This window comes from Harpia harpyja, chromosome 7, assembly GCF_026419915.1.
Source record: "Harpia harpyja isolate bHarHar1 chromosome 7, bHarHar1 primary haplotype, whole genome shotgun sequence".
Lineage (NCBI taxonomy): Eukaryota > Metazoa > Chordata > Aves > Accipitriformes > Accipitridae > Harpia > Harpia harpyja.
In genome coordinates this window covers 16,271,125-16,298,814 of record NC_068946.1, presented here as the reverse complement: position 1 = coordinate 16,298,814, position 27,690 = coordinate 16,271,125, and the positions used below count along the sequence as shown (strand labels likewise).

Genomic DNA, 27,690 nt, shown 5'->3' with positions numbered 1-27,690 from the left:
CCCTTGCACTCACCCAGGGGGAACCAGGAACTGAGGCAAGGGAAGCCACAAGACAGAGCATCTGCACTTGCTGTTGTGCCACCTCCATCATAAGACAGCCCTGGCCACCGTGGGACAAGGCCAGACTCTTTAATCCCTCTGCGGTACCCATCCTTTTAATGCTGACCTACCCACTAACAAGAAATTTGGGGGGGTTTCCTCTGTATTCCCTCCCACCCCCGATACCCTCCCTACTTGCAGAAAGCTCTCGTGAACCTTACATTTTCTTCAAGCTCACGGTACGCTTCGGCCACCTCTTTCCCATCTCCCAGGCTGAGAAGCTGCCCCGCGGGCAGGGTACAGCTGCCATTGCACTGGCTCTCTCCATGCAACGACTCACACATTGCTTTCTCCGTGGCGTTTATGGCTCTCAGTACTTTGACCGTGATTTCACTCAAAGCCTGAGCCGATGACCTCTGCGAATGCCCAGCACAGCCAAAGCGCAGGGTGGGAGGGGGGAAAAAAATAAGGACATTATTTTAACATGGTGTACAAAACAGCCCAAGTCAAGGGTGAAAAGGGCATCAGACCCTCAGGAGCTGTAGAAAGATGGAGAAGCGATAATTAAAGGGCTTACACTATTCCTGAAGGGCTTTCCACCGGAGACGGATGCGTGGCTAAAGCAGAGCTTTGATCTCAGCCCGTGCTTTCTGGAGGATGGCTGTTACAAAAGAAGTAATCTCAAAAGCCTTGTAAAAGAGGTTGCTGGAAGCTGTGCCACTGGAGCTGTCTGACAGCAGCAGCACCTGGCCACCTGAAGGCCACTCAGTTACTCAGCAGTTAAGATCTAATTGCAGCATATTGCTTTACACTTCAGCACGGCTAAGCATGGATGCAAATAACTCCTGAAGTTTGTGGCAAAAAAACCCCCCAAACACCCATAAAATTATTGTATTGCCATGCTGCCAGATCTTGGGACTAATGTCCTCTCTTCCCACCCCAAGGAGCACTGATGGCAATAACGCTTGTAAGTGCTGCGGTTCAGTTAATAAGGCACTCAGCACATGTAAAAATAGACTGAAGAAACTCATAATCTCTCTCTCAACTGATAATTCCCTAGAAACCAAGGAGATGGGGGTGATATATGCACTGGCGACAAACAGTTGTGTTTACAACTGCACGTATTTCCAGGTGAGCCGTCCTGCAGAGAACCAGCTAACTCAGTCCAGCTGATATTTTTATCATTTTATGGTGCCTTCATGGTACAGCAGAGTTTTTTCACATTTTCCATTAGGAGCATCTGCTTTCATCACAGTGTTCCCCGGTTAGAAGACTTCCTCCTGACTGGAGAGGAGACTTGCATAAAAACAAACTCAGAATCATGCAAAATCCAAGCCTGGATCTGGTATAAGGAAAGTTGCTGTTAAAAAATCCACACTGACATAGCCTTTAACCAAGGCTTGTCCATCTACATCGCTGCAGGCATTTCTAACTCAATACTGCATGGAGGTATTTGAGTATTACCACAAAGCAAAAAAGCTGAATTTTGTTTCACTTCTCAGATTTGGTTCTGCTTGAGCTGTTGCAACCCCGCTGGGTCTCTCTTGGCTTAGGAGCTGTCATATAGTCTGCATGACTCCACTGAGAGACAACAACCATGTCTGTATCTTCCCCGCTTCATAGCTGGGTTTTGGTCAAGGAAAGTAGCACATCTGGAGAATCTGGGCTTCGTTTTATAAGAACGAAGAAGCTTACATTGATACCTCACTAACATCTCCCTATTCCTGAGTACAGATCAGGGGTTGAGCTTCCATCTGCTGCAGATCAGCAGCTCACACAGGAGTTAAGTGGTAACTCACCAAACCAAGTTAACTTATCCTCTGTGCTGCAATTAACTGGAAATTGTTACTAAGAAGATGCACATCGTTCGACTGATGAGTGGTAGTGAAGTCTAGCTGCAGCAATCATCGAAAAGTAGCTTCTAGGAAAAAGGAGGCAGTAAAGGAGGCTTTCGGTACGGATGCAGTGCACCGCTGATCCGGTGTTGGTGAGAATGCAGCAACCAGTACCCAAAACCGTGAAGGAAGCCATCCTGGGAACAGTCGCTTGCTCTAATCCTGAAATTTTATGTAGAGCCATGTGGAGACTCATACCTGAGACAGACTCACTACATGCACCGCGTGCAGTACACGCAGCCACACTCTCCAAGCCCAGCAGCAGCCAGGTTTTGCCTTGCAAGGCTGAGGAACAAAAGCACATTAGAGAGAGGCCTTGCGGCACCACAAAAGTCTCTGCAACCTCAGACGAAAGGAGCTTTGCAGGAGAGGAGAGGGGCAGCACAGCCCCCACTCGCTTCCTTTGCCACACTCGCCAGTGACTGATGTGTCAGAGCAAAGGCACACGTAGCCCATGCACCGCCAAGGCAGAAGGGAGGGGATGTACAAATAAACCATTAGAGACCCAACAAGGAGTGCCGACCTCTCCATTTTGTGCTAATGGACCATCTCGGGAGGCTCTGCACAACTGGAGACACACAAGATCTCCCTTTCTGAGTCATCTGGGCTGTCATCGGTTGCTCATCCCCAATGCTGTCACCCAGCACTACTGCCTGCCAGGTGAGGTGAGGGGGAAGCGGTCCAGTGCTTCTATCTGCTCTTGCTCTCCAGCCAGGGAAGCAATTCTCCCCTGCAAGGCTGCACACAAATGAATGCCTCTCCAGCCCTGCCGTGGGGATACACTGGGGAAAAGAAGATCCCTGAAATGTACCCAGCAGGCAGAGGGATAAATCAGAGCCATGGGGGTGAGGGACCCTCTGGGGTGATGGGAACAGGGCTGCATAGATGCTGTGATCCCTCCTCCTCTCCCTGACTCATGTCCCCACGGATCACCCACCACTGGGTAGGGGTCAGGAGCCAGCACAGTGCTGTAAGTACAGGAGATGCTGACCTCGCAGAGTGGAAGCGGGGCCAGGGATTTTGGAACTCAGGAGCACTGACAGGTCTGGAAGAGACACTTCAGGCTGTAGCAGGTGCCTGACAAAGGCTGCTAGTACTAAATCATCATCAAGCTCTTCTCCCACCCCAGGACCCTCTTCTCCATAACGACATCCAGATCCTGAGACAACTCTTCTAAATAGGTGTGGAGGTAGTGTACCTCTCCATGACAGGCAGTAGCCTGCAAGACCTCTAAGAGACTTTGCTTTTGACTCTTGGATGAGGCTGGGAAAGCCTACAGGGAGAAACGTCCAGATCTAACACCCTGGGACTTCCCTATCCCTTGACACTCTGTTAAAGCAGGCAGCTAAGTCAGACACACCACAGCCCTGGGAGGCATCAAGGTGGAGGTGTGGGACAGAAGAAGAGTCGCATTATCACGGTGTAAGCCATAAACCACCAAGAGCAGAAGGAACTGCAGATGGAGCCTAGAACGGTGTGGGTGGGAGAACACAGATTACCTTTCGAGCATCTCTGGCCATGTCATCACTGGAGGAACTCATCTCTGGTTTCTTTGCTCTCTTCTTTTCTTCACGCTCCTCTTCTTCAGAAGAGACTTCTTTGTCACTGATGTTGCTGGCTAACTCCTCCAGCTTCCTCTTCAACTCCTCCTCCTCAGCATCGGGATCAAGTTGGGACTCTGGGGCTGGAGACTGAAGGGGCAGAAGAAGAGAGTTGTGTAAGAGTCTCCTGTGGTGGACAATGAAGTATGCCCAGGTCCAGACATACTCACCAAGATGGGCCAGTGGAGGAGCTCAAGGAGTGCAACCACAGATGGATTTTTGCAAAGGGGACTTTGAGCCCCCTCTCCACACCCATTTTCACAAGGGACGGTCGGACCGCCCAGGAGAGCAGCAGAGCCCAGCGAGATGCGCTCCAGCTCCATGCTGAGGAATATAAACCCTTGATCTAAAGAACCTCCATTCCCATCAACTCACTGTCCCTTGTGTTAAGATGGGAATACAATTATCTGTGTCATACCTGGTGGGTTTTTGTCTAAGCTGTTCTTAATGACCTTGAACAATGGCATCCACAGCAGGCAATCTTTCTCCCAGGCAACCTATTCCCGGGCTCTACTATCCTTTCTGTTAGAAAGCTTTGCTTAATAGTTAACCTCAACCTGTCCCACCGTTTAGCAGTTTAGACCCGTTGCCTCTACTCCGATCTGCCCTAGACATGGGAATAAAGCATGGGAACCTGCAAACATGCACACCTCCTGCTCCCTTGGTCAGATTTACTGACAGAAACACTGAATGATTAAAAACATGGCCATCCCCATCATGAATTTTAGAAGAAAGAAGAAATTGCATTATTTTATAGAATCATAGAATCATAGAATCATTTCGGTTGGAAAAGACCTTCAAGATCATCGAGTCCAACCATTAACCATGCCCCCTAAACCATGTTCTGAAGTACCCTGTCCACTCGCTTTTTGAATATCTCCAGGGATGGTGACTCAACCACTTCCCTGGGCAGCCCATTCCAATGTTTGACAACCCTCTCAGTAAAAAAGTTTTTCCTAATATCTAACCTAAATCTCCCTTGCCTCAACTTGAGGCCATTTCCTCTTGTCCTATCTCCAGACACCTGACAGAAGAGACCAACACCCACCTCACTACAACCCCCTTTTGGGTAGTTGTAGAGAGCGATAAGGTCTCCCCTCAGCCTCCTCTTTTCTAGACTGAACAGCCCCAGATCCCTCAGCCGCTCCTCATAAGACTTGTGCTCCATATTTCACCTATGCCTAGGGGACTTCTCTGTAATTATCACTGTCCATTCTACCAAGCCATCAGCTGCCAGAGCAGCTCATGGTGATGGATTCACATGAAGGAAAATAAGAGTACGTAGTCTAAAATTAGAAACCCCAAATCAATGTTAAGCAACCTAAGTATTCACAGATTTTACATCACTGCCCAGCTTTAACTTAATTTAGCTGTTTTCTTCCAAGCTTGATGGCATGGTAGGATAAGGGCAGCTCAGAAGTGATACAGAAATCCTTTTTGACTCAGCTCTCCTATTCACAGTAACCAGGTGACTTCCTCATATGCACTAATTGAGTCTCCCATGATTTCAAATGAGCTGTCACAGCTCTGTGGATGTACCGACACCCACTTAACAATACTCCTGAAATTAGCATTTCATAGAGTATCAACCTGAAACCCAATTTTCCTTGTGCAGAAGGGGCAGGGGAGGCACTACCTTGCACGGGGGCCTAAATGCCATGGGTTGAAGTCGCTTCTGTTTCTGTCCTGCCATGCAAAGTTTTCTAAGGCACTCCATCACCTGCAACTAGAGAAGAGCCTCCAAGGCCAAAACACAGGATTAAAGTCAAACAACCTGAGTCATTTTGTCTATCTGGCTTTCTCTCTGCAATGCTGGCGGTTTCAGAGAAGCCCCTCCAATGACAAGGGGAAGGAACCACCGCAGCCCACACTCTCTCCCTGTTGAGAATGCCCCAGCTTTTCCCAGTTACCTCATCAGAGCGCACCAGGATTTTTTCCTCCAAGCGGTTCAGCATGTGTTCGATTGCGGACATGCGTTTGTTGAGCTCATGAATCTAGAGGAAAGGAGAAAGAGGGAAAAGGAGTAGAGAACAGACCGGCCACCGCTGCCAGGACAGTGAGAAAACAGTGCAACCAGCAGAAGAAAGCAAGCAGCAAGACACCGTCACCATGAGCTGAGTTAAAAGACATTAAAAAATAATATCTTTAAAAAATGGCCCTGGGTATGTCAATGAGCCGCAGGAGGTGCACAGCCTCTCTTCGAATCTGGAAAACTCAAAGTGATGCTGAGTAAGTACCCAGCACATCGCAATTCCTCCCAAAGCATCGGCACCTTTGGTGCAGTGAACATAAAACCACATCACCGGCCCAGTCGTGTCCCTTGTCCAGACAAAAGCATCAGGCTGTAACGAAGCCAACTATCTTGCATGCTGCCCCAAATTCAAGTCAACATCAATTTTCAGTTCCTACTAACGTGTTTTTCAAGCAGCTACTACCCCATCACCTCACTGCCAGTACAGCACTGGAAAGGAAGAGGGGAGAAAATAAGAATTTCCCATGAAAAACTAAATAGATATACAACTAAACTTGAAAGTTTTCCCTGAAACACTTTGAAATTTTCTGACTTCTCCATGCATTGATTTACCAAGATGCTTGCCCCTCTTTCCTCCCTCACTCTTTCAACTTAAAAGAGGGGCATGGAGAGAAGAGTACAGAAGAGAAAGACAGACAAAATCCTGAAAATCAAAGAGAAGTTACTTTCTATGCTCAAGAGCCAAGACAAACTTTTGTGGTTAAATCACTGAAAACATTAAAGGAAGCTTTCATTTGTCCCTTTTAGAAATTGAAGTTTTGCTTTCTTTTTTTTTTAAAAAAAGTCTTTCTCCTTTGATCCAAACAAATAAAACAAAAATGATGAGAAATATTGCCCATTTTATGACACTACCTCCCACATCACTGCTGTTCTGAGTGGCTGCCTCCCATTCAAAGGGGAACGAGCAGCAAATGGAGTAAGTAAATGCAGTAACAAAGAGATGCGAGGGCTTGGCTTTCTTTTTATGACATTTCCATCCTCTCACTTAGTTTTTGTGCTTGCTAGCATTCGATTAATTAGATACTCTCAACAGCTTGGAGAGATTGCGTCTGCTTAAGGGAAGATGAATACAAAAACCTGACGCTCTGGAGAGTAGAGTGCTGTAATTACCATCCCGAACTGAATGCATCTTTAAGCAGCATTAAACCCACAGGCAGGAAGCAATCCAATCCATCTCTAAGTGGTTTCTCAGTCCTGTCTAAGGCCTGACTCTTGCATGGCTCCTGGTGACAATGAGAAGTCTGTGATGGGCCATCAGCTTCAGAGGAAGAGATGGTGATGAACCAAGCACCGGCACTACCCTGTCTCCATAATGCAGAGGTTGGGAGAGGTCAGAGCATAATGCACAGTCTGCTGTTGATGGGCTACAAGGATAGGAGCTGAAGAGCTTGCTTTCATTGTCCTTCCCAAGCAAGGCTGGTTTTAATGCATGGTGGTCACCCCATTAGGGTGCATCCCCATCAGGGGCTGGACCGCCCTGCACTGCTCTCTGCGTGACAAAGGCTGGCAAACAGTGCCCTGTATTGAAACATTTAAAGTGAAGAAACTTGAAACACAACCCATGAGGAGGTCATCAGTTAGGGCAAACTATCACTTGCTGCTGGGGAGGGAAGGCAGGTTACTCTAGCAGAGGTGCCGCCTCCAGTCTCTCAAATACCCAAGACCTCTAACAGAAGCTTTATGTAAAGAAGAAGAGCCAGACAGCATCAAAGTTTTGGGAATCCAGAACAACTGAGCTCCCTTGAGGTACAGCAGAATGGCTTTTGGGGAGAAACTGGGTAAATTGGCACTATTCCTTGTGGCTTGGTCCTGTTCCTACTTGGCTTCTAAAGACCTGAAGGCAAAGACCTGCACAGTTACCAGTTCAGGGCTTCTTTCATGTCTCTTCAGGTTTAAGAGCTTTTTTTAATAGTTGAGTTTTTTTAAAATTTTGTTCTAGCACTTTCAGCTCCTGGAGTCGCAGGACTAGGGAACAGCCTCTGCTTTTGTTACTGGAAAAGTTAAGTTTCTTGTGTTTGGGACTGAACAGTGCATCCTCTCCAGAATTAAAGCAAAAGCCATTTTCAGATCAAACATTTTTTGACTAACTTGCACCTAAGGCAGTTTTAGGAAAGAGGGTTTTCATCTGTGGGGTCAAAGTGATGCAGGGCAAAGAGCTGAGTCCTCCACCTCTTGAAACCTTCAGATGCCAATAAGGTGCCTACCAGGAAAACATTGCTTTTGAAGGCAGGCTATGGGATTCAATACAGGGTTAACAGGGATTAACAAACATGCTTCTGGACCCTACACCGACAGGCCAACATCTTGAAACGCCAAAGGGCACAGCCTCTGAGGAGTGCAGTGCCAGGATGCCCACTCGTACTCAGCCATCTTCGCTGTCCCCTGGGATGTCCCATGAGGGGCTGGGATACCCCAGAAGTCCTGATGATAGCTACATGACATACCCTGGAAGTGCCTGTAAGTAGCTCAAGAGCCCCCGCTTTGCTGCTCAGGACAATGCAGTCCGCTGCTTGCTGTCCCAAATCCCTCATGGCCTGTCTCCGCCCTCCTGCCAGCCTCAGCCCCTCCATCTCCTCCAACTTAAGAATGAGAGGATGGACACCAGCCTCTTCTGAACCTCTTCCAGCTCTGCCATACAGAGCTGGCTACCACCGAAACATGGATGTTCTCACCTTTTCTCTTCTTTGGGCTTGTACCTGGCCTCTCCTTGGCCAACGGCAACAGTGATGCACGTGTGCATCATTCTGAAGTTAATGGTGCAGCACAGAGCCAGGTCTCTTCCTGCTGGTCGAGGAGAAGGCTCTGCAGGAGGGTGGTTGCTAGCTGTAAACCCATCAGCAGCACAAAGGGCAGGAAGGATGAAGAGCTATTTAAGCTAATGAACAATGTCGGCATAAGAGCAAATGGGCTTAAATTGGGAGTGAGAAGGTGTCTCATAACAGCTAGAGTGACAAGGCTCCACAGCAGCCTTCGTACTGGTGTGACACAGCAAACCACAAAGCACACTAGACCACCCTGAAGTGAGAGCTTGCCCAGCTGATGGAGGAAGTAATCTGAAGCATTGGTAGGAATTTGGTCCCGTTTCCCCACTGCAAAGCACGGTGCACATTTCATGCCTAACGTACCATGCCCTCATTAAGGACGCTCAGTCCAGGGTTCTTCCATTTACTGTTGACTGAAAAAGGAATGGCATTTACTAAATAAAACCTGTGCCGGGAGAAGTAAAAGGCAAAGGAAAGGTTTCCCTACACAGGCACATGAAGTGTGGTGCCGAGGGATGGTTGTGGTTACAGATTTCCCCACTGATTACCCAAAGAGGGGTCCAGGACATGCAAAATTACCATCTGTGAGCAGAGACTGGCAGCTGGCTCTCCCTGTGTATCTGTAGCCAAACACTACCCTGCATTTTGCTGCTCAGGAGGTCTGAGAGATGCTTTGCCATTCTCACCGCCCACCATTTGCAAAGGTGGCATAGGGAACTGCAGGTCCTTGCTTGACAATTAAAACACAAGCCCGCAGCCTTTTTGATACCCTTTTCTAGACTGTTTCCCCCTATTATCATCATTCAGGAGAGATACATGACAGGTCATCCTGACCCAGTCCTACAGGGGCAGGAACGCTACATGCTGCAAAGGAAGAAAAGAATCTTGATGATTATTAAACATCTCTCTCCAAACCTCTGTCTGATCATAAAGCACATTCAATTGAAGAAAGCCTTTTTGGGGACAGAAAACTGTAGGTGACTGGCAGATTAATAAGGACAAGCTGGAAAATTAACAGCAATGAAGGCAGGCTTGTTACTGTGACAGCAGCATGGGCAGAGGGAAGCCTGATTTTCTCTTTGCCATGACTGCAAAAGTGGAAGGGCTGGAAGGAGGACCTGGGAGAGGAAGCACAGAGCTCCAGTGTACTTCTGCATCATCCTAAAAGGGCAGAAATATGTCTATCCTCCCTCATCTTAATGAATGAAGGAGCCTTAAATGCACCTTCCCAGGTCTCAGTCCTGCTCCCTTTTCATGACCACCTTGACAGGTCCCTCAAAACACAGAGGGCAGGACATGGCCTGGGCATTCATCTCGCTGGTGCCACACAACCGTGACGTGACACCTAGCTGAGCCAGCTCCTAGGTCATCCCACAGGCCTGATGTATTGCTCTGACAATGCAAAGTGGCTATACCCCCCGCTTCTCAGTTCCTGAGCTGAAGAGGAGGAGGGATCTCGAGCCTACGGAGATCTGGGACCCACTCTGCTCCCTCTTGGACCTGCACATGGGAAGCATGGGCACCAAACCACCCCTGCACAGAAGGGCCAGCAGTTGTGTGGATACCTAGGGCACACTAGCTTTTCTGCTCGTGCTCCACATCCATCCTGGCTGGAGACTACCATGATCGCACCCCAGTTTGCCATCACTGCTTGTCTTCTCCTCTGAACCATCCTGCAGCACACGGATAACAAGTGCCGTTTATGGCAAAAGAGGCTTGGCCACAGACTTGGTCTCACAAGAGGTTCAACAGCTGTTTGGTACCTGATTCCCAGAGTGGTTGACGTTCTCCTGGGAGGAGGCTCTGTTCCGGCGTTTTGTATGATGGGGCAGGTAGGCAGGGAACTGGGCTCCCTTCACATCCTCATCAGAGGTGTCCATATCTGCAGAGTACCGGGACCAGGGCTGCTCGTTCCAGTGGCTGCCTTTGGAGAGAGAAGGCTTCAGCACAAAGGTACAAGAGATTCACACCCTTGAGTTCCTTCCTGGACATCGGCCCCATCCTTAAGACAAGCAAACAATGAGGCACTTCTCCAGATCACACTTTCTATCCTTTGGCAGGAGATGCTTCTGCAAGAGAGACCAAGGTTAAGGATGGCTACACCGGACCATGCTGCAGGTCCACCTGCTGTGGCCACACAGCACCTAGCTCAGCAGGGTCCCACGGAGCACTGCTAAGATAGCAGTGGCCACAAGGAGCATCACCCTTGCTCTCTCATGTCCCAAACAGCCAGGCTCCTCACGAAAAACTACTATTGCCTTCCCAATTTTGTTGGAGCCCAGGTTTGGACACTGCCCTTCATGCATTGTCCAGGTGCTGGAAGATGTTTAGCTCAGGATAGAGAGGTACCAGTCTAGGATGAAACATTTAAAAGAGCGGAAAGTCTCCTTTTTAAAGGAGAATTTCAAATGAGACAAAAACAATGAGACAAAATGGAATTAACAAGCCAGAGGGCCCTGCTGCCGTGTCGCTCCAGTGGGGTTCAGAGTGAGAATTTAAACAGTGCTTTAAACAGTGTAAGGTTTACACAGTGTTTCCTAGTGCCCTGAAAATACACCCAAGCAGTTGGACACCCAGAAGGATATATTCTACAGCTGCACATGCACAAGCCAGTATCCAACCCTCTTGGCTCTACTATCACAGCAGGAAAAACACTAGTAGTAAAAGGCAAATTCTGCACCATCATTTGCTAGGGTATTTACAGACTCACAAAATCACAGATCCTGCAGCCTGCCAGTGCACCCTGCCCAGCTACAAGGATGCTACTTAATAACCCCCAGTACTTGCCTCCAGTTCTTGTCCAGTCTTACTCCAGTTCAAGTCCCCTTAAAACTCTAAACTTTCTGCACCCACAACATCCTTTGGCAAGGAGTTGAACTCATCTACTGCTGCCTACCGAGGAAACACATCTCACTGTTTCTAATAGTGTCCATTTGATTGCATCTAGCTTCTACCCTGGACAAGACCAATAGATATGAAAGGAATGGACACCTTAAGAACTACCCTCTGGCTTTGAGAAATGAGTTTGTTGGGAACAAGACCAGCCCATTACAACTAAATAACTTCAGCCGATTCTTTCAGGAGAAAAAATCACTTTTGCAGATGGATACTTTGTCTTGACCCTCAATCCTTTTAGTGGCTTTGAGGTTGTTCAAAAAAATTGAAAGACATTTTCATTCTGGTCCAACTCTTACAGCCACTTTTCCTCAAAAGGATACAAGAGGAGCCTGGCCAGAGACACCTACCAGGTTTTGCATTTCTTTCCAGGCTCCTTGTCCGTGAATTGACGGTGAGCCGAACCTCTGTGCTGAAGTGCTGCTCTGGAGGGCTCGCGCCTGGCCCCTGTTCCTGCAAGACGTGATGGAAGACCAGATCTGCATCCGCGATCCTGGACTCCTTCTGGGAGGCATCTTCAGCTGAGTTGGGGAAATCTGGGAAGGACTGAGAGATGAGGATTGCTGCTGAGCTGCTGCCCGTGAGGACCCCTTGCCTCTCCTGACCTTCGCCAACAGCTCCTTGCTTTATCCTCCAATACATGCATGGATTGACCTTTTATAATGCCAGTTCCTAATAATCCAGTTTAAAGACTTCTTTGCCTTGCTGATGAACCTTGAGCAATACTTCTCATCACTGCCAGGGGGCACTGTTAATTTTTACAAGAGCTAGGCACAGAGTCCCTTCAGCTAGGCTGCAAAAAGCTCTGGTCTTTTGAAACACCATGCCCTTTCGCTTATTCAAACAATAGCCACCTTCTGCCCCTCAAATTATCTGCAACCAATAAATCCGATTCAGATGATCTGGACAGAGGCCAGCCTTCTCTAGACTCAGGTTGAATTCTGCTGCATAAAGATGGGCTTAGATAAAGAAAGAATGAATCTACTTGTTTGAGGCAAATTCTTATCAATTTGCGTGGAATTGTGTGGATTGTTCTTCTTAAACCCTTTGTTACACAACTCAGCACATCCTACTTCTACCCAGGAGTAGAATTTAAAGTATCACAGTATCATTAGAAGGAAGAAGGAGCTATTCAATGTTTTAAAAGTGAAATTTCAACAGGAAAGGCAGACAGGAGCAGCCCAAAAATCCTGGTCTGAAGCATCTCAGGCTGGAAGGCCTTTTGCCACATCCAGGGCAACCCCATCTGTATTCCTCCCCAGAGCTGGAAGGTGGGGATGGCTGACTCCCAGCCCTTGGTGGGATCACGGGGCACAGTTCACTGCAGTTGCTCGTGCTAGAGCTGTGCGTGGGTCCTGCTCCTGGTCAGGAGCTCCCAACACTAAGACACATGTAGTGTCCTGTATAGAAATAACCAGTGTTCATGCAGTTTTTGTTGTCCCCATGTTCTTCCCTCTGACTGATGGGGCCCCCCACCCCGCAGGTGCCATTGCTGCCATCTCTCTGGCTCTGTGGGATTCATCTTTTCAATTTCGTAAAGGTTGTGTGCCCCATGAAGCTGCTGGCTGACTACATCCCCAGTGCCACCACATGGCAAAACCAGCCCCAAACCGGATGGGATGACGGGATGATGGGACAAGAGTCTAGTTTCATTTCGTCCCTTGAGTACTGAACCTCCACAAGGTGGCTGGAAACTAGGGTGACCCATAGCCTTGGGACAGCACAAGAAAACCGCTGTCTGCAGAGAGCAAAGAAATCTGCAGGGAGAAGGCCAGAGAACCTCTTGCTATCTCATCTTACCAGTCATCCTCGCTTCAGTCAGATGTCCTACTCCTGACTCAGCCTGAGGCAAAGGACTTCAAATGGAAGAAGAGATAGCAAGTGGGGCTATGGGGAGCAAGGATTGGCATCATTGCCTCTCAACACCAGTTGAAGGAGGTGTTGATAGCTGAAGGACGAGGTAGCAGAGGTAGCAAGGAGGAGGAATAAGAGAGGAAAGGAACCCCCCAGCACTCTCACAGTACCTGGAAAGCATCCGGGCTGCTGGCTGCTGGAGAGAGCTGCACAGACTGACGGCGAGACTGAGCAGAGTACTCCGAGTCCAGTTCAAAATCAAAGGGATGGACAGACAGCAGGCGCTTTGTCTTGCACATCTTAGCATATGAAGTGCAAGAAAGGAAAACTCAGCATAAAACACAGTTGACCTTGGAGAAGGGGGGAGGGAGGGCCCTTGTCTCCTTAGTTTGCCTGAGTTTGCACAGCCCAAAGCAAGGCTCCTGCTTTTTGCAGAGAAAATTTGGGTCTGATGCTGTCCTGCTTGCAGGGAGCCAGGTATATAGGGCAGCGTGTGCTTATGCTGGAGTCAAGGAAAAGTGGGTTCCTGATTTCCACAGTCTCTGGCTCAGGACTGTGGCCATGAGCAGACAGTGAGAAGCTCTCTCCTGGTTTATAAAGGCGCTATGGGAAAACTGAACCAGGTTACAGCTCAGAGAGATCCAGGAGATACTTTTGAGTCCTTATGCATCTCCCTGTCTTCAGAAAAAGGATGCTGTGGGCAGATCTCCCTGGATATTTGGGAGGTCATCAGCTGCCTTGGGGCAGGAGCAGCTTGGACAAGCCTCTAAGACTTCAGAAGCAGGTCAAAATGAAGGATTAAGTGTGTGAAATGCAGCACATACCCATAGCTGCAGGCTGAGATGGTATGTATGTAACAGCATGTATGTAACTGTACCAGCACTTCAAACGCACTGGCAGATTTCACGCATGCTGCAGGGACAAATACACTTCCCATCAGTTGTCTTAATCTGTACACATAGTCCCAGGAAAACCCAGGAGATAAATGGATATACTCATGAACCTAGCTGTGCTTTGCTCCTCTACCAGGTATCTCTTCTTCTAGTAAAAAAACAGGTGGGTTCTTATTATATGGGTGGGAGCTGGGAATTTTATATTAATTGGGGACATCCTTAGTGTCAAGAGTGGGTCTTTTTTCCAGAGGACAAGTATTTGTGATTTTACTGACTTGGTTGTTTCTACACAAACTGGGAGAGGGGTTTATTTCAGAGAAGGAAAACAGAGAGAAAGGCCCAGTTTTGAACGTGGCATAGAAACCCACCACCACCACCACCACCCCCCAAGGCAGGCCAGCAGCAGCTGAGGGCACAGAGTGAGGCAGAAGGGGCCTCTGAACGAAACGCTTACTCTGCTATAGCACTCTGCTTCAGCTCCATGAAGGACATCGTCTTCGTCATCACTTTCATCCCCAATGTCACCGCTGGTGAGGAGCTGGCATTCACCTGGAGGCGAGACGACGGCACACTGTCTGGGCAGCTTCTGCACCCTGTTCCTGGGGGAGGTAAGTCCCTGCTGTGGTGGTCACACCAATGCACCTGTAGGTGAGGCCATGCCTCTTATATGGGCTGAAAAGGTCCAGATTAGAAATACCTCCCACAACTTTTTGTCTTCTTTAATTTTTTTGCATATTACACCGTGGCCAGTAGGTTGCACAAGTAAAGGGAAGGAGACGAAGGATGGGAAAGGGACAGGAACATCTTAAGGTAGCCCCAGTGCTGCAGGTGGCATGCAGTGACTACAGTTTAAGGTCTCTGGGGTGGAAGATCTTCAAGGTGCAGTTCGCAGGCAGCGCTGCAGATACCCACTCTTAGCACTTGATCTTGCAAAAGCTTGGCTGGCCTCTCATTGCTTCCCTTTCCAGCTGTGCACCATCACAGAGGTGGAAGTGACCACCACAGGAAGGTTAAGTGCACCTGCACCTCAGAGAGCACCCCAAGGTCCACCCGGGTGACTCCAGTGTTTGAAGGCACTCCAGCTCAGCCCAACATGGCTCTGCTTCCGCTGTTCCTGGTTCCCATGAGCCAGATCCACTATCTATCAGTGACCTGTTCCTTTCTGGGTCCCCACCTCTGTACCCAGATCACTGCCAAGCCCAGCAGTACATTGGGAACAGCACAAATGCCAGACCAAGTCCAAAGTCAAGGTAGGCAAAATGCTCTTTCCTATATCAAGTGGCAAGGCGCAGTGAATCTTTCCTGCAAGGGCTCCTAAGGAATGCAACCTGAAGTCCAAAATTCAGTGGGTTCCTTAAGAATAAGGCCAGCTTTAATGTATGATGTAGGTGCATTGAGATGATGAGTACTTGCAAGCTTCAAGTTTGGCATGTAATTAAAAGCCCTGTTGTATCTGAGTCTGCTCTTGGAGACCCCAGGTGTACCGCAGGGCAAGAGATGAGCATTACAGTCCACCTCCACCGCGGTGGAGAGACTTCCTCCCTGGTCCAGCCACACCAAACCACGCTGGAGTGCCCGTAGCCAGAGGGTGTGAAGAGAAAAAGACATTGGAAACCTCTCTTGAACTGCAAGCCACATGCTGCAATTCTCTTTTTTACTTACTGTTAATGTCTGGCAGGCTGTAAACTCTGTCATGAAGACCTAAATGAAAAGAAAAATGGTGGGAAAAATAAATAAGCACATTTTCTCCAGGTACCTCACAGAGAACAAGCCTCAGAGCTATGGTTTACTGGAGTTCTCATTCTCCAGCCATCACAAGACACAATCATAAAAAAAGGCTCTATAGAGAGAACAAAACAGGCACTTGGAGACAGGACTTGACTTTTAAAAGTCAAAGAGCTTATTGCCACCACTTCCACAGTCCTGATGCAACATAGCCAACAGCAGAAGGCCACGCAAAATGCAATGGTCTCACGTCATTCTGCTATACCTCCTGCAACCAGAGATATGTCCCAGGAGGAGATACTTGCTTGCTCAGGGGTCAAGCCAATTCACTGGTGTTAAGAAAGCAATGACAACAAAATCATTTCTTTTTGAAAAAGACATCCTCACGCTTGCTTTGGTTTTCTCTCAGACTGTCCCTTCTGTATGGTTTGATGCATTTTCAGACTGAATGCTGCATAAATTGTCTCTCAGTCCATTAATTTTATATTCAATGCCATTACTCTGCACGCTCTTTCTGATATTTCTGCCATGAGTGGTCTGGATAAAAGAATGATTGGACTACTTGAATCAGCTCATGGCTATGGTATTTGTGCAAGCTTTTCTGTGGCTCTTCAAGATGGGAATAAAATCCACATTGGTTTTCAAAGGCAATAGCTAAAGCAGTGCAGGAGCTGTATGAATGGCAACTAGCAGCTACTCAGTAAATAATACTGTATTAACAACAGCTTTCAGCATATGTTTATGCACTATCAGACCAATATCAGAAATAGTGAAGATCCATAAGCTCTGAAGAAAATAGCTATGGTGACAGGTAACTCACTAATTTTGATACAGTTTTGTCAGTGCCAGAGCATCATCAGATTGGCTGTAAAAATCATTAGATCACGGGGTAAAAATGAGTGCTGGCTTTATCCAGCCAGCTGGATGTTTTGGACCTGCAGGTTAAACTTAATTTCATAAGCTCTCCCCTGTGATGAAAAGACCTAAAAGAAAGAAAAACAAGAGCTGCAACTCTTGCATACTTAGAAACTGCAGGACATGAGACTTCTAAAACTAAGCATGAGATCTTCTCATGTCTGTGGTAAAAACTTAAACCTTAACAGCGGGAAAAAAAAATAATCCACCAAGAACATCTGCTCTGGTGCTCTCAGTATGAACTCACAACTCTGAACCTCTGCTTCCTCCCCAAGATGTTTTGAACGGTCTTGAAACCACACGGCACTCAGAGTTGCATCAATGCTGAAGTTCCTCCCTTGGTGCATCCCAACGCTGTGCTGCACAGACGCCCAGTGTGCAGCAGGGCAGGAGAAACCCCAGTGCTCCTCCTCACCTAGAAATGCGGAGTTCACCCCCTGCCCTGGCTGCAGCCTGCCGTAGAGGGACTGTAGCACTTTGGCACTTCCAAACCTCTTGAAACGGGATCGCACGTGTTCGTAGTACCACTCCAGGGAACCGATCTTCACGATCCTGCCCAAAGAGAGGATGCACATAGAGGTGAGCCAGTCCAGCCACACTCATGGTGACCAGACCCTCACCCGGAAACCATCCCTGAACCAAAACACAGCCTGTTTTCTAACCAGCATAACTGGTTTCTAACCAGCATAAAGGGATGCTGAGTTTGGGTGACTTCTTGAGCCTCAAGCCCTGAGGCTCGCCTTGCCCCTCGCCCTCCATCGCAGGAGTGGTACCTGGAGAGGCGGCAGGGATCACAGACCCAGCCTTGCTCCTTCTTGTTGTAGCGGCTGCAGTTCTTGCAGGTGTAGAAGCAGCAGTCCAGGCACTGCCGCTTGCTGTTCAGCAGGAACTTGAAGGGCTGGAGGCAGTGGACGCAGTGGGTTTCGTTGAGGTGGGACTGATTCGTCAAGAACTCTCTCTTGTTGCTCTCCTGGTCAATCTTGCATTTCAGCTCCCTGCAGAAAACATTCCAAAACACAGGAACTTGGGTTTTTTAGCATTTCACTGTGAACTCTCACATGGAAGACCCCATCACGCTTCAGTCATTTCAGGAATGATTTTCCAGGGAACATCCTGAGTCCCGCAGCTTGTGGAAACAGCTGTAGGGCAAATCTAATAGATAACACATCACGAGTTAAATAAGCTGAACAAAGAAGCACGGTCCAGATTCAGGGCAAGTTACTATACGTTAGGATCTGCTGCTATTGAATTTAAGATTAGATTTGATTGTCCTGTTTGCTTCACAGGGTATTAATCATAAATCCCAGGAGTCTCAGGAGAGCAGCTCTTTTTGAAGTCTCTGGCTGCATCCCAACCCAACATAATGTTTGAGCCTGAAGTCCAGCTGGGAATTAAAAGCTTTCTGGAATTCTCAGTTAAACAAAAGAAAAAAAAAAAAGAAAGGCAAAAAAAGCAATCTGAGATTAAAAAGTATTAAAAGGGGTTTTAATCTAGTCCTTCAGTGCTAAATTCAATGGAGACTTTTATTAAGGGCAGAAGTGATGTGCAACAAGGTTCTGGCTGTTCACAGGACAGCAGTAGGAGGAGATGCTCACAACAGTCCCGTGAAAGCCCGGCCAACAGGAACGTTTTCCAAGAACCCCTTCTCCTGGCAGTCCATCACTAAAGGCTTCCTTCACTATCCAGATCTGGCTGCTAGAGCAGGTCCCCATGCAAGAAGGTGCCTGTGTGGGGCTGAACACCCAGCGACAGCCAGGGCCAGCTAAAATGCTTGCTGAGCTGGTGGGGGCCCACTGCACTACCCAAAGGCTTTCTGTTTGTTCCCTGCACCACGCACTACCTCAGGTATGTTTGCCTTTGGGGCTACGGTTGAGAGCAATGTTTGACTTGTAGGGAAGGTCCTAGAAGGTTGTTTTCTGTCTAGGCAGGGTTAGTAAGCTGCATTCTTCAGAGCAGAAGTCAGACTGGGCCAAAAACCTCAAGCAATCAAGTCTGGAGGCTGCTTCAGGAGCACAGCGTGGACCACAAGGCTTCTGGTGATGCTCCCAGTGTCCCCCAGCTGCTGGGGAGATGGGCTGATGCCGGGGTGACCGCAGCCAGAGCCTTGCTGGTGTGGTACTGCGGTGCCAGGATGTCCATGGGAGCAGTGATGTGGCTGGTGGTGGGAATGGCATGAATGTAAATCAAGCTAATCTCCGTTTAACCAAATCAGTTTGCACATTAGGGATCAGCTCTCATTTTTTTTCTGGGGGAGACTTTTCTTGCCAGCATGCCTGTGTTGTGTTTGCTGTTACACAGGAGCGATACCAACTTGCATTAACTGAGGATCTGGGACATGTAGAAATCAGTATAAAGACTGAACTGGGCACCTAGTTTTTATATTCAGCTATTCACCATCCTAGCAATGTTTTGAACAACTCAGTGCAAATGTTCAGCAGTAAATTTATATGTGGCTACTAAAAACAAACCCCCAAATAGAAAACCCTTGGGTTGGGCTCAGTGCTCCTTTCCACTCCCCTGCTAACGCTGTTTCCAGCAGGATCCAATCTTTCACTGGACTGCTTTTTCTGGTTCCCAGAGACCGGTCGGATCCCTTTGCCTCCCCTCCCTCGCCCATGAGACCTGCCAAAAGAAGGACAAGTCTCAGCCAAACCAGTTTAAAACCTGCAGGAACTACACACCTCTTGTCTCCTTTTACCAGCAGGAGCACAAGCCACCCCTTTCCCTGCTCTGCGCACGGCAGAATAAATCAGCGGCGGTGGGATGCCAAACTGCAGCGAGGTCAGTCCAGCTGAGCTCCAGGAGAGACATAGGGAGCCATCCCCAAAACAGGGAGTTGCTGGCAGGGAGGTCTATGGAAGGAAGCAGGGAGAGCCCTCACAAAGTGGCCATTATTTAATTTCTCAGGCAAAGCATTGCCCTCACATGGTTATGCAGTTTCTGGCCAGCTGAAGCCTTTGTCCGTTGTTGGTGAATAGCTTCTGCCAAAAAGAAAATGCAGAGAAGTAGCAGAAAGGGAATAAAAAGACCAAGCTGGGGGCAACATTTCTTCAAGGCTTGCAGGTTGAGACAAGCCCAGTGAATAGAAGAGCAAATGAATAGAGAATCAAATGGGGATGGTGAGAGCACAGGGAGCAGGGTGAATGGCTACAGGGTCTCCCATAATGTCACATCATGTCCCAGCTTGTTACAGGCAGAAAATGCTCATGTAGCTCCATGTCCAGCTTGCAGGAACATGGCAGACTTTCCTAGACTGGTGGTCTGGTCTATGCCAGACTTTACAGAAATATCCGATGTATGGCCTTAGCTGAGCTTGTGGAGAGGGGCAACCAAGCCTTGGATTGGGTAACATGCTCTATGCTAGACACTCAGTCAGTGACAGGCACCACTGGGTTAATGCCACCCCTCTGTGGGGCAGGATTAAATGACAAAATGAAAAAAGAGCCTGAAAAAAAGAGCCATGACTGCTGGGGCAAAGGGAACGCTGCTTAGGAGAAGAGACAGCAGCCGGGTAGAAGTGTCCTGAGACCTTCCCCCTATCTTACACCTCCCATACCATGGCACTCAATTTGGGAGCCTCTTGGGCATCAGAGTGGGCCCAGATAAGCCAGTCTGGCACCAAGGTCAAGTAGGTAAGGAATTCACCTCACCCACTTCTTTGCTGCCGGGCACAGCAAGGTCGGTCCCCACCTCCTCCCTCCAGGCAGAGCTCAGATCCGTCACAGGGGAGACATTCACCCTTTCCAGAGTGATAATTTTTTTAAACACCCTTGTCTGATCTCCGTCCTGCACTTCAGAGCAACCAGCAGAGGAAGGCAGTAGACGATGATACTGAATTATCTCTGCCTCCCACACAGGCTCGGTTTTCTTAGGCAAAATTAATCAGGAGGTTCAAAACCATATGACTGAGAGCTTCTCATGGCTAATGGTGTAAACAGAGAGGCTCCTGCACAGCCTTGCATGGAAACCCATGATGGCAAATTTTTGGGGGATGCTTCGACAGCTCAGATGCAGATATCCCAACTGAAGAAGGATTACTCTCACCCCTCACCTTTCCCTTTGGATCTGCTAGAGGAACCAATGAGCTCCTGGCAACGCCGTGCCATCAGCACCATCTCTGGCTCACAAAATTCAGAGCTAGGAGAGTACGAGGACTCAGCGGGAGTGCAGCACTGCCCAAACCCTGCCTGGGAGCATGGGACATCCCGTTGGGATAATAATGAGAACCAGGCCAGACCCTGAACAGGGACACTGCAGCTTCTTGAAATAAAGCTAAGAAATTAAGTTCAACGCCTGACGTAGTTAACGAACAAGGCCTAAACCCCCAAATTTCTCATGCTCAAAATTTAATCTAATCTGAACATTTTTTAAACAGCACTTTTGTCAAATGCCCTGTTTATAAGAACTTAGAAGATACATTCATTTGCTGCTCCAGTGATTTTCAATCTTTTCCCAATCTGTGGCCCCCTAAAACTTTCCCAGGACAGTATGGCCCCCTGTGAGCATATTTAAGGCTACTACAGTAGGTTTACTACTCCTCTCAGTTATTTTTCCAGGATCCTTCAGGAGTCTGTGGACTCCCAGGATCCACTGAATCACTGAATACCCCTCCTGTCCTAAACACACGAGAACCAACACATGAAACAACAGCAAGGGAGCCAAATCCTGTCCTTTGCTCCAAGGTAAGGTCTCCCCATGAGAGCCGTGCCAGCGTCAATCCCCACAAAGGCATCTCCTGAGCAGGGGCCAGATATTTGTCCCCATAAACTACCGTAGTGACACCGATCTGCATTGCCGCCAATGGCACGGTGCCAGTTTGCACCTTTGCAGCCCGAACGCGTCACCTCACTGCTGATAACGTAATCTATTAGCCACTGGCTTTAATTTTAGCAGCGAGGTCCTGGCTGTTCCTCCTCGCCCGCAATCTCAACGTGTCGCTTTATTCCTACAACCCATATGCAACAGGACGTACGAGGATCTGCGGCTATGGTTTGCTTGCACCCAACCTCGCGGGCCACGGAGCAGATACTCACTCCAGCCGTTCCTCCTCTTTCTTCCGCAGATCAAAGTCCCGTTGAACGACTTCCCAAACGTGCTTGGCCTCTTCATCGGTTAGCTTGGAGAGGTCCAGCTTCCTCCCCATCTCGTCCTGGCGAGGGCTGAAGTCGGTCCCGTTACTCGCTACCCTGAGCGCTCGCTCTCCCGTACCCTGGGATGCTGACGGAGGGGGAAGAGCTCAGCCCCACCTCCGTGGCTGCCCATATAAACGGGCAGAGGCAGAGCTGCGGGCAGGCCAGCCGGCTCCTGGCAGCACCGCAGCCGGACTGCCGAGCGAGCCTGCTCACGGAGACGGGCAGCGAGCAAGACTGGCACGGTGCCTATCGGCTGCGGGGACTCCTCGCCACCCGGGCGGGCAGCCCTGCCTTCCCCCGGGGTCCTGCCCAGAGCTGCAGGCAGCTCCAGACCTCGTCTGCCTGGCTGGGGTTGAAGGAGATGTTTACTCTCAGCCGAGCTGCCTGCTTTATGCAGGGTGTGCGAATCAAAGGAAACCTTCAAACGCCTCCCCAGGGAAGGCAGGCCACAGGGGTTTTTTGGGAGGGGGCTGAGCAGCCCCGGGAGGAGCTGTGTCTGCACACCCAGGGGGACCGGATCCATCACGGTGGGTCCTGCCCCACCGCCAGCCTCTGCTGCCCTGCTGCTGGCTCGGCAGCTCTTTCTTCTGCGTCTGCTCTTGTTAAACCAATTTCGCGCCCCGGCCAACGGCTTTGTAAGGAAAAATTCAAGAGCATCTGGCTTCCCCCCATGGGTACACCCACACCGGAGACTGGCCTCCCACATTTGCTAACTGCTCTCACAGCAATTTGGGAAGCAGACCTTTGCTTGTAGCAAACAGCTTAATTAGGACGCAGTGCTCCCCTCATTTACAGTTAGCAAGAAAGGACGGTTTGAGAGGATTTTAAGAAAAATGCTAAACACGTCACACACCTACATGGATATATATTGCAATAATCCAACTACCAAAGCTGTTCTCTCGCTCAGTAAAACACTCCCTGTGTGTCTAAGCAGGAATTCCCCGGACCTTGGATGTTAAAAGAAACCTGTTTCTCATCTTCATCAGAGCAAATATTGATACTAAACATACCTTTTTCCCCAACAGGTATCTACACAGGGAGCAAGACAGCAAAACTGAAGAGGAAAACTATTCTGCGTGGTGGGACTAGCCTCCCTGCTGCTCAGACACTGTGCTTGCCCATGGGTGGAGGGAATTATCTATCCCGGTAACTCACTTGAAACAAAGATTAGATTAAACTCCATGAACAGAGCCAGAAAAGGATTTTGAATCCAAATTTGGATGAATTTTGTGCAGAAAAGGCGACTATTACAGATGCAATGTTGAGCTTGGATATCAGGACACATGATCTTTGCTGGAAGCCAGAAACTGATTTCTAGCTCCTCTTCCAGCAGAGATGCGGTCCCGGCAAAAGCAATTAATTTATTGGCAGGAGCCAGACATCAGTTGGGCTGTTCCTTATGTAAGCGTATTTGAGAGCCCGTGTGTGCCCCACTGCATCTGAACAGCAGAGCGGGTCAATAGGTACTAATTAACATCACAACGAGACCCTGTTCCAGGGCCTGTTGGTACAATCACGCCAGGAGCTCCAATGCTGGGGTTTGCGGCTGCCAGATCCAAATACCTTCTTCTCCAAAATGGTAAGGAGGTTGCATAAAATCGGGAAGATGTGGCCTGCTATGCAATGAAAATGTGAAAAATGCAAGTGCTCAGCAGTGCCAATACCCCCCAAAAAGTGCTGGTTTAGCCAGAAAACCACTGCGTGGGAAATGTCGCAGGTGCAGGTCCACAGAATAAATGTCAAGTATTATGTTGGCCTGGGAACTGTGTCTCTTTAGGGAAACTCCCCTCCCCCAGCTCAGTGGTCTATGTACCAGCAAAGAAAACCTTTTTTTTCCTCTCCTCTTTCAAAGCAGTTTGTTGAATTTTGTAGTGGTTCAGACCCAGCAACCATCAGCTTCCAGCAATCCTCGGCTTCAAGAAGGACAATTAAACCTGCCTGCCCACAGCTCTTTCCCCCATCATCCAACCATGAATAAAGGCTCCCAAATCTTATAAAATTATGCAAAAAAAACCCCCAAACAAACCCGGAGCCACTCACCCAGACACTACCACATGTTGTAGGGCCAGACGACGTTATATGAAGTTCACCAGCGCCTGCAGTGACCACACATGCGTGGGGTGGAAGTTAGGTGCAGGGACACAAAGGACAAGGTGAGTTATGCGTTCCCTGTTAGCCAGAGGCTCAACCGGACCTCAAGCCCAGTTAAGTTGGGGGTCCGGGCACCTGGGTGGCAAAAAGGGAGAGAGGAGTGTTACAAGCTAAACCTCTCTTGGGAAACCAGGTATGGATGGAGCTTGGGCTTGATTTCTGATTTTCAGTCTTGCCAGATGACAAAAGAATGGGATTTCTGGGGTATCTTTAAGAGAAACATGCCCTTCCAGAAGCAGGGCTGCTCTTTTAAAACTAATATTCACATGAGCTGTTATCTTTGCAGTTCTTGGTAATCTTTTGTATGACAACTGTGAACTGATATATAGGAGAAGTGGCTTGGACCTTCTCCAGCCATCTATTTTACCGTGGGTTTTCTGATAACTGGGAGTAAACCCATCCTCTACAAGCAGAGTTCAACAAAACCAATGGATGAAGATACTATTCAGTTGTCTCTAAAGATAGCAAATGCCACCCCAGTGAAACCAGGCAACACTCTCACTCCCCCAACTTCATTTTCAGCCTGGCATCTCCAGGTGCAGAGGCCCTGCTTGGCCAAACCAAAAAAAAAAAAAACCAAACCCACAACAATTTCTCTGAGTATAATAATACCTGATTTTCCAAACAGCTGCCCCAAGTGCTGCAGAGGGAAGATGTGCCTACACAGGGTTCCCACCACACTGCATGTAAAACCCGTGCTGGCACACACAGGCAGCCGCGACCAAACCAGATGGTCAAATGGCACTTGGGGATGCAGGAGAAGGACACGCTACGCTGCTTCCACCTCACACAAGCAATGCTTTGCGTTGGATCGCCATGCCAGGGTGACTGCAGCACAGCATGGTGTGCCCACAGGGTCAGAGGTGGGAAAACAGGGTCTTGCAGGCAACAGCCAGCAGCTGCTGAAATGATGCTCAGGGAGTGGGTTGATTTACAATGGTACCAGCTCCAGCTTTGCTCCTCACTCCATGGACGACTCTGATGGGATAACCCTATGCTGATGGGAGCCAAAACACCCAAGCACCCAGCCAAGCTAGAGGAGTTTCCAAAAGCCAGGTGGAGTCAGACCAGGAGCATCCACCAGCAGCTCCAGCCCATCTCCAAGCCACAGGCAGAGAGGACACAAGACCCTTATTCACAGGAGCATAGCAAAAGCAGGGCAGCTCCAACAAACAAGGCAGCAGCAAAAATATTGCTGCTGACCCTGAGGAAGCCTTTGCTGCTGGCAGAGGCAATTTCACCGGTGCCTCTGCCTCTCCCACCATCCCCCTGCAATCATCTCCAAGTCATGAGATCTCTTAGGGCTGGGATGGCATTCCTTCTCCCTTCAGCTTCTTGGCAGTATTACAAAGACCTCTCATCATCCCCATCATGCCGGAGCAGAACAAGCACAACAGGGAAGGGGTGTACAATACCACTTCTATTTCTGTATGTGACCCGCGAGGGATCACTATGGGTTTTATCTATTAATACAACTGTTTAATTATGTTATGGCATGACCACATCTTATTTGGAATGACCCCAACGGCCTCGCTTAAAGAAAATGGCCATTCAACATTAATTATCATGGACAACGATGCTCTGACATCTGTTGCAATTAGAAAAATACCATCACAGAAGACTTGAAAACAAAGTATCTTTTATAGGTTGGAAGCTGTAAGGACATTTTTCCTAACCATGTGAACATTATAGAGCTTTAGTCTGGATGAAGGCACAGTAGGATATGTGATCTCTCCCTTATCTTATCTATCCCAATTTTTCTAATATGGATCTAATCATATTTCTGATGGATTATGCCACAAGCCTACTGTCAACCTGACGTGAGCAGCACTGCATCTTTACATTGTTTACAGAGGGGACTATGCACCAAAACCTGATCCAAGTTCACCATACTGTCCTCATATTGCTCACAGCCCTGTATTCCCATGTATCAGGAATTATTACGGCTTTCCTCACCTGTTTTAACAACACGAGTGAGGCTGAACCATCCCAATTCTGTTTCCAACTTGCCTTTGGAAAGGAGCAAATGCTACAACCTCCATTCACTGATTAGCACCTTAATATGAAAACCCAGACACTGGGAGACTTCCCACCAGAAATTAAGGTTTTTCACAGGAACAGGATTTTCCCTAGCAAGCTAGGTGAGCTTGGTCCTGTGGGAACGCATCACTTGCAGTGATCAGAAATATATTTCAAGCATCTGCCTTTGGGCAGGTGGTAAAATACTTGGCAAAAGCCATCACCCTCTACAGCTCATAGAAATCACCAAGGTAGCTTGAACAGTAGCTGAACAAACACGAGTAAATGCCTACAAAATCAACAAAAATTCAAGGTCACTTCCAACACAGGTGTCTTAATGGATTATGTCCTATCACAACCCAGCAGCAACAGATGAAAACAAACACTGTTTTGGGTGACGTGGACTGTGGAGACCACACAAATCCTGCCCACAGTCTGGGAAATGTGGTTTGAGAAACACGTTCAGGGTCAGCACCTGGGTCCTGCTAAAGTTCATCACCGACTTTGACATGGATGTAGGAGTTATGCCAGAGACCAATGGTTCAATACATCTTAAATGCGAAATGCTGATAGATTGGCCCAAGAGTACTTTGATACTTCAAAGATCACAAGATCTAGGATGGAGGATACTGCTCATTAGACAGGCCAGTCCATTCCCACTCCTCTACAGCTGGTGACAAGAGCACTGATCCCCCATCCTTCCCAGTGCCCCACAAGGAGACCAGACCAGATCATGACGGCCAGGTTTCTACCCCTTCCCTCTGGAGACTATGTCCTAGCCTACCTCAGAGGGGTAGGCTTTAACCCACGTGTTCAAATACCCTCCATTGCAATGGCCTAGAGTAGCTTGAGGACTCCTCAGTCGTCACTGGCAGAGGCGAAGGTCTTTGCAAACAGCTGAAACACAGCATAGGCCATAGTAATCTTGTCTCGAGGCAGGGGATGGACCAGACGCACTATTCTAGGATAGTCCCATCTAGTTTGCAGTAAAACCTAGAGTTTTTCACACCATTTTGACAATGATGAAGTGGAAGTTTTGCTACAGACATCAAACTCAAGCGATCCCAGCAAATGCCCAAGAGGGTCATCCTGACAATTTCCATTTTTTTTCCCCCTTTAAATTTTAAATGCAATTATGCTGTGCCTGGGGTTTTGGCCTGCAGCAAGGACTTGGATTAACACTATCCATATGGAAAGCAACACCGTGGAAGGGACTGGAGGCTTCACCAGTTACACTGGAGACAGCCTGAGCATCTACGAAGACATGAAGAAGATCAGAGTTATCGGGTAAGGGCACTAACTGGATGTTCCTGTTCAGACAATTAGCAGGGTCAAAAATGAAACAAACACAGTTTTAGAGAGCTAACCGCCTGAGAAACAAAGCAGCTTGTGCATGTCTAGGGTGCTTGCTCCAGGCTGTCTGAAGGCACAGGCTGTCATCGCTGAACTCATTCCTGCTTTGCTAAAGCCCAGAGGGGTCTCTGCCATGATAAGAGGCTGATATCACTGCAAAGAAGAAACAGACCCCAAACATCTGTCCTTTGCTACTGCCTGTCTGCTAACAGAAGATGCTGGGGAGACAATGTAATGAAAAAGATGATAACAAAGGACTCAACTTGTCTAAAGGACATCAGAGGCAAGTCCTTGGATATCAGCGGGGATCTACAGGTGTCCAAAACAGGAAAGATCAAGCCTAAAAACAGCCTGGAAGAGGCTTCATAGCTGGGAACAAGAAAAGCAGATCATTCCCACCAGAGGGAAACCCCAAATCAGGAAC

At 48.4% G+C, this 27,690-nt stretch overlaps 1 protein-coding gene across 5 annotated transcripts in view; it reads right to left on the bottom strand.

Annotated features, from left to right (window-relative positions):
* Positions 1-22,111, bottom strand: part of MLPH (melanophilin) — a 29,204-nt gene extending 7,093 nt beyond the window's left edge. The window contains exons 1-11 of one of the 5 annotated variants that reach the window (XM_052792885.1): positions 21,645-22,111; positions 17,385-17,606; positions 17,027-17,163; positions 15,634-15,672; positions 14,426-14,520; positions 13,249-13,377; positions 11,575-11,677; positions 10,093-10,253; positions 5,446-5,529; positions 3,434-3,625; positions 261-455 (exon numbers count right to left, since the gene is read on the bottom strand). In XM_052792885.1, coding sequence (XP_052648845.1) covers positions 261-455; positions 3,434-3,625; positions 5,446-5,529; positions 10,093-10,253; positions 11,575-11,677; positions 13,249-13,377; positions 14,426-14,520; positions 15,634-15,672; positions 17,027-17,163; positions 17,385-17,606; positions 21,645-21,754 — 1,467 coding nt within the window. In that variant the 5' untranslated portion in view covers positions 21,755-22,111. Of the gene's footprint in view, positions 1-260; positions 456-3,433; positions 3,626-5,445; positions 5,530-10,092; positions 10,254-11,574; positions 11,771-13,248; positions 13,378-14,425; positions 14,521-15,633; positions 15,673-17,026; positions 17,164-17,384; positions 17,607-21,644 lie in introns of all 5 variants that reach the window. The other 4 variants (XM_052792884.1, XM_052792886.1, XM_052792887.1 and 1 more) reach the window with 4 other exon arrangements.
* Positions 22,112-27,690: the final 5,579 nt, after the last annotated feature.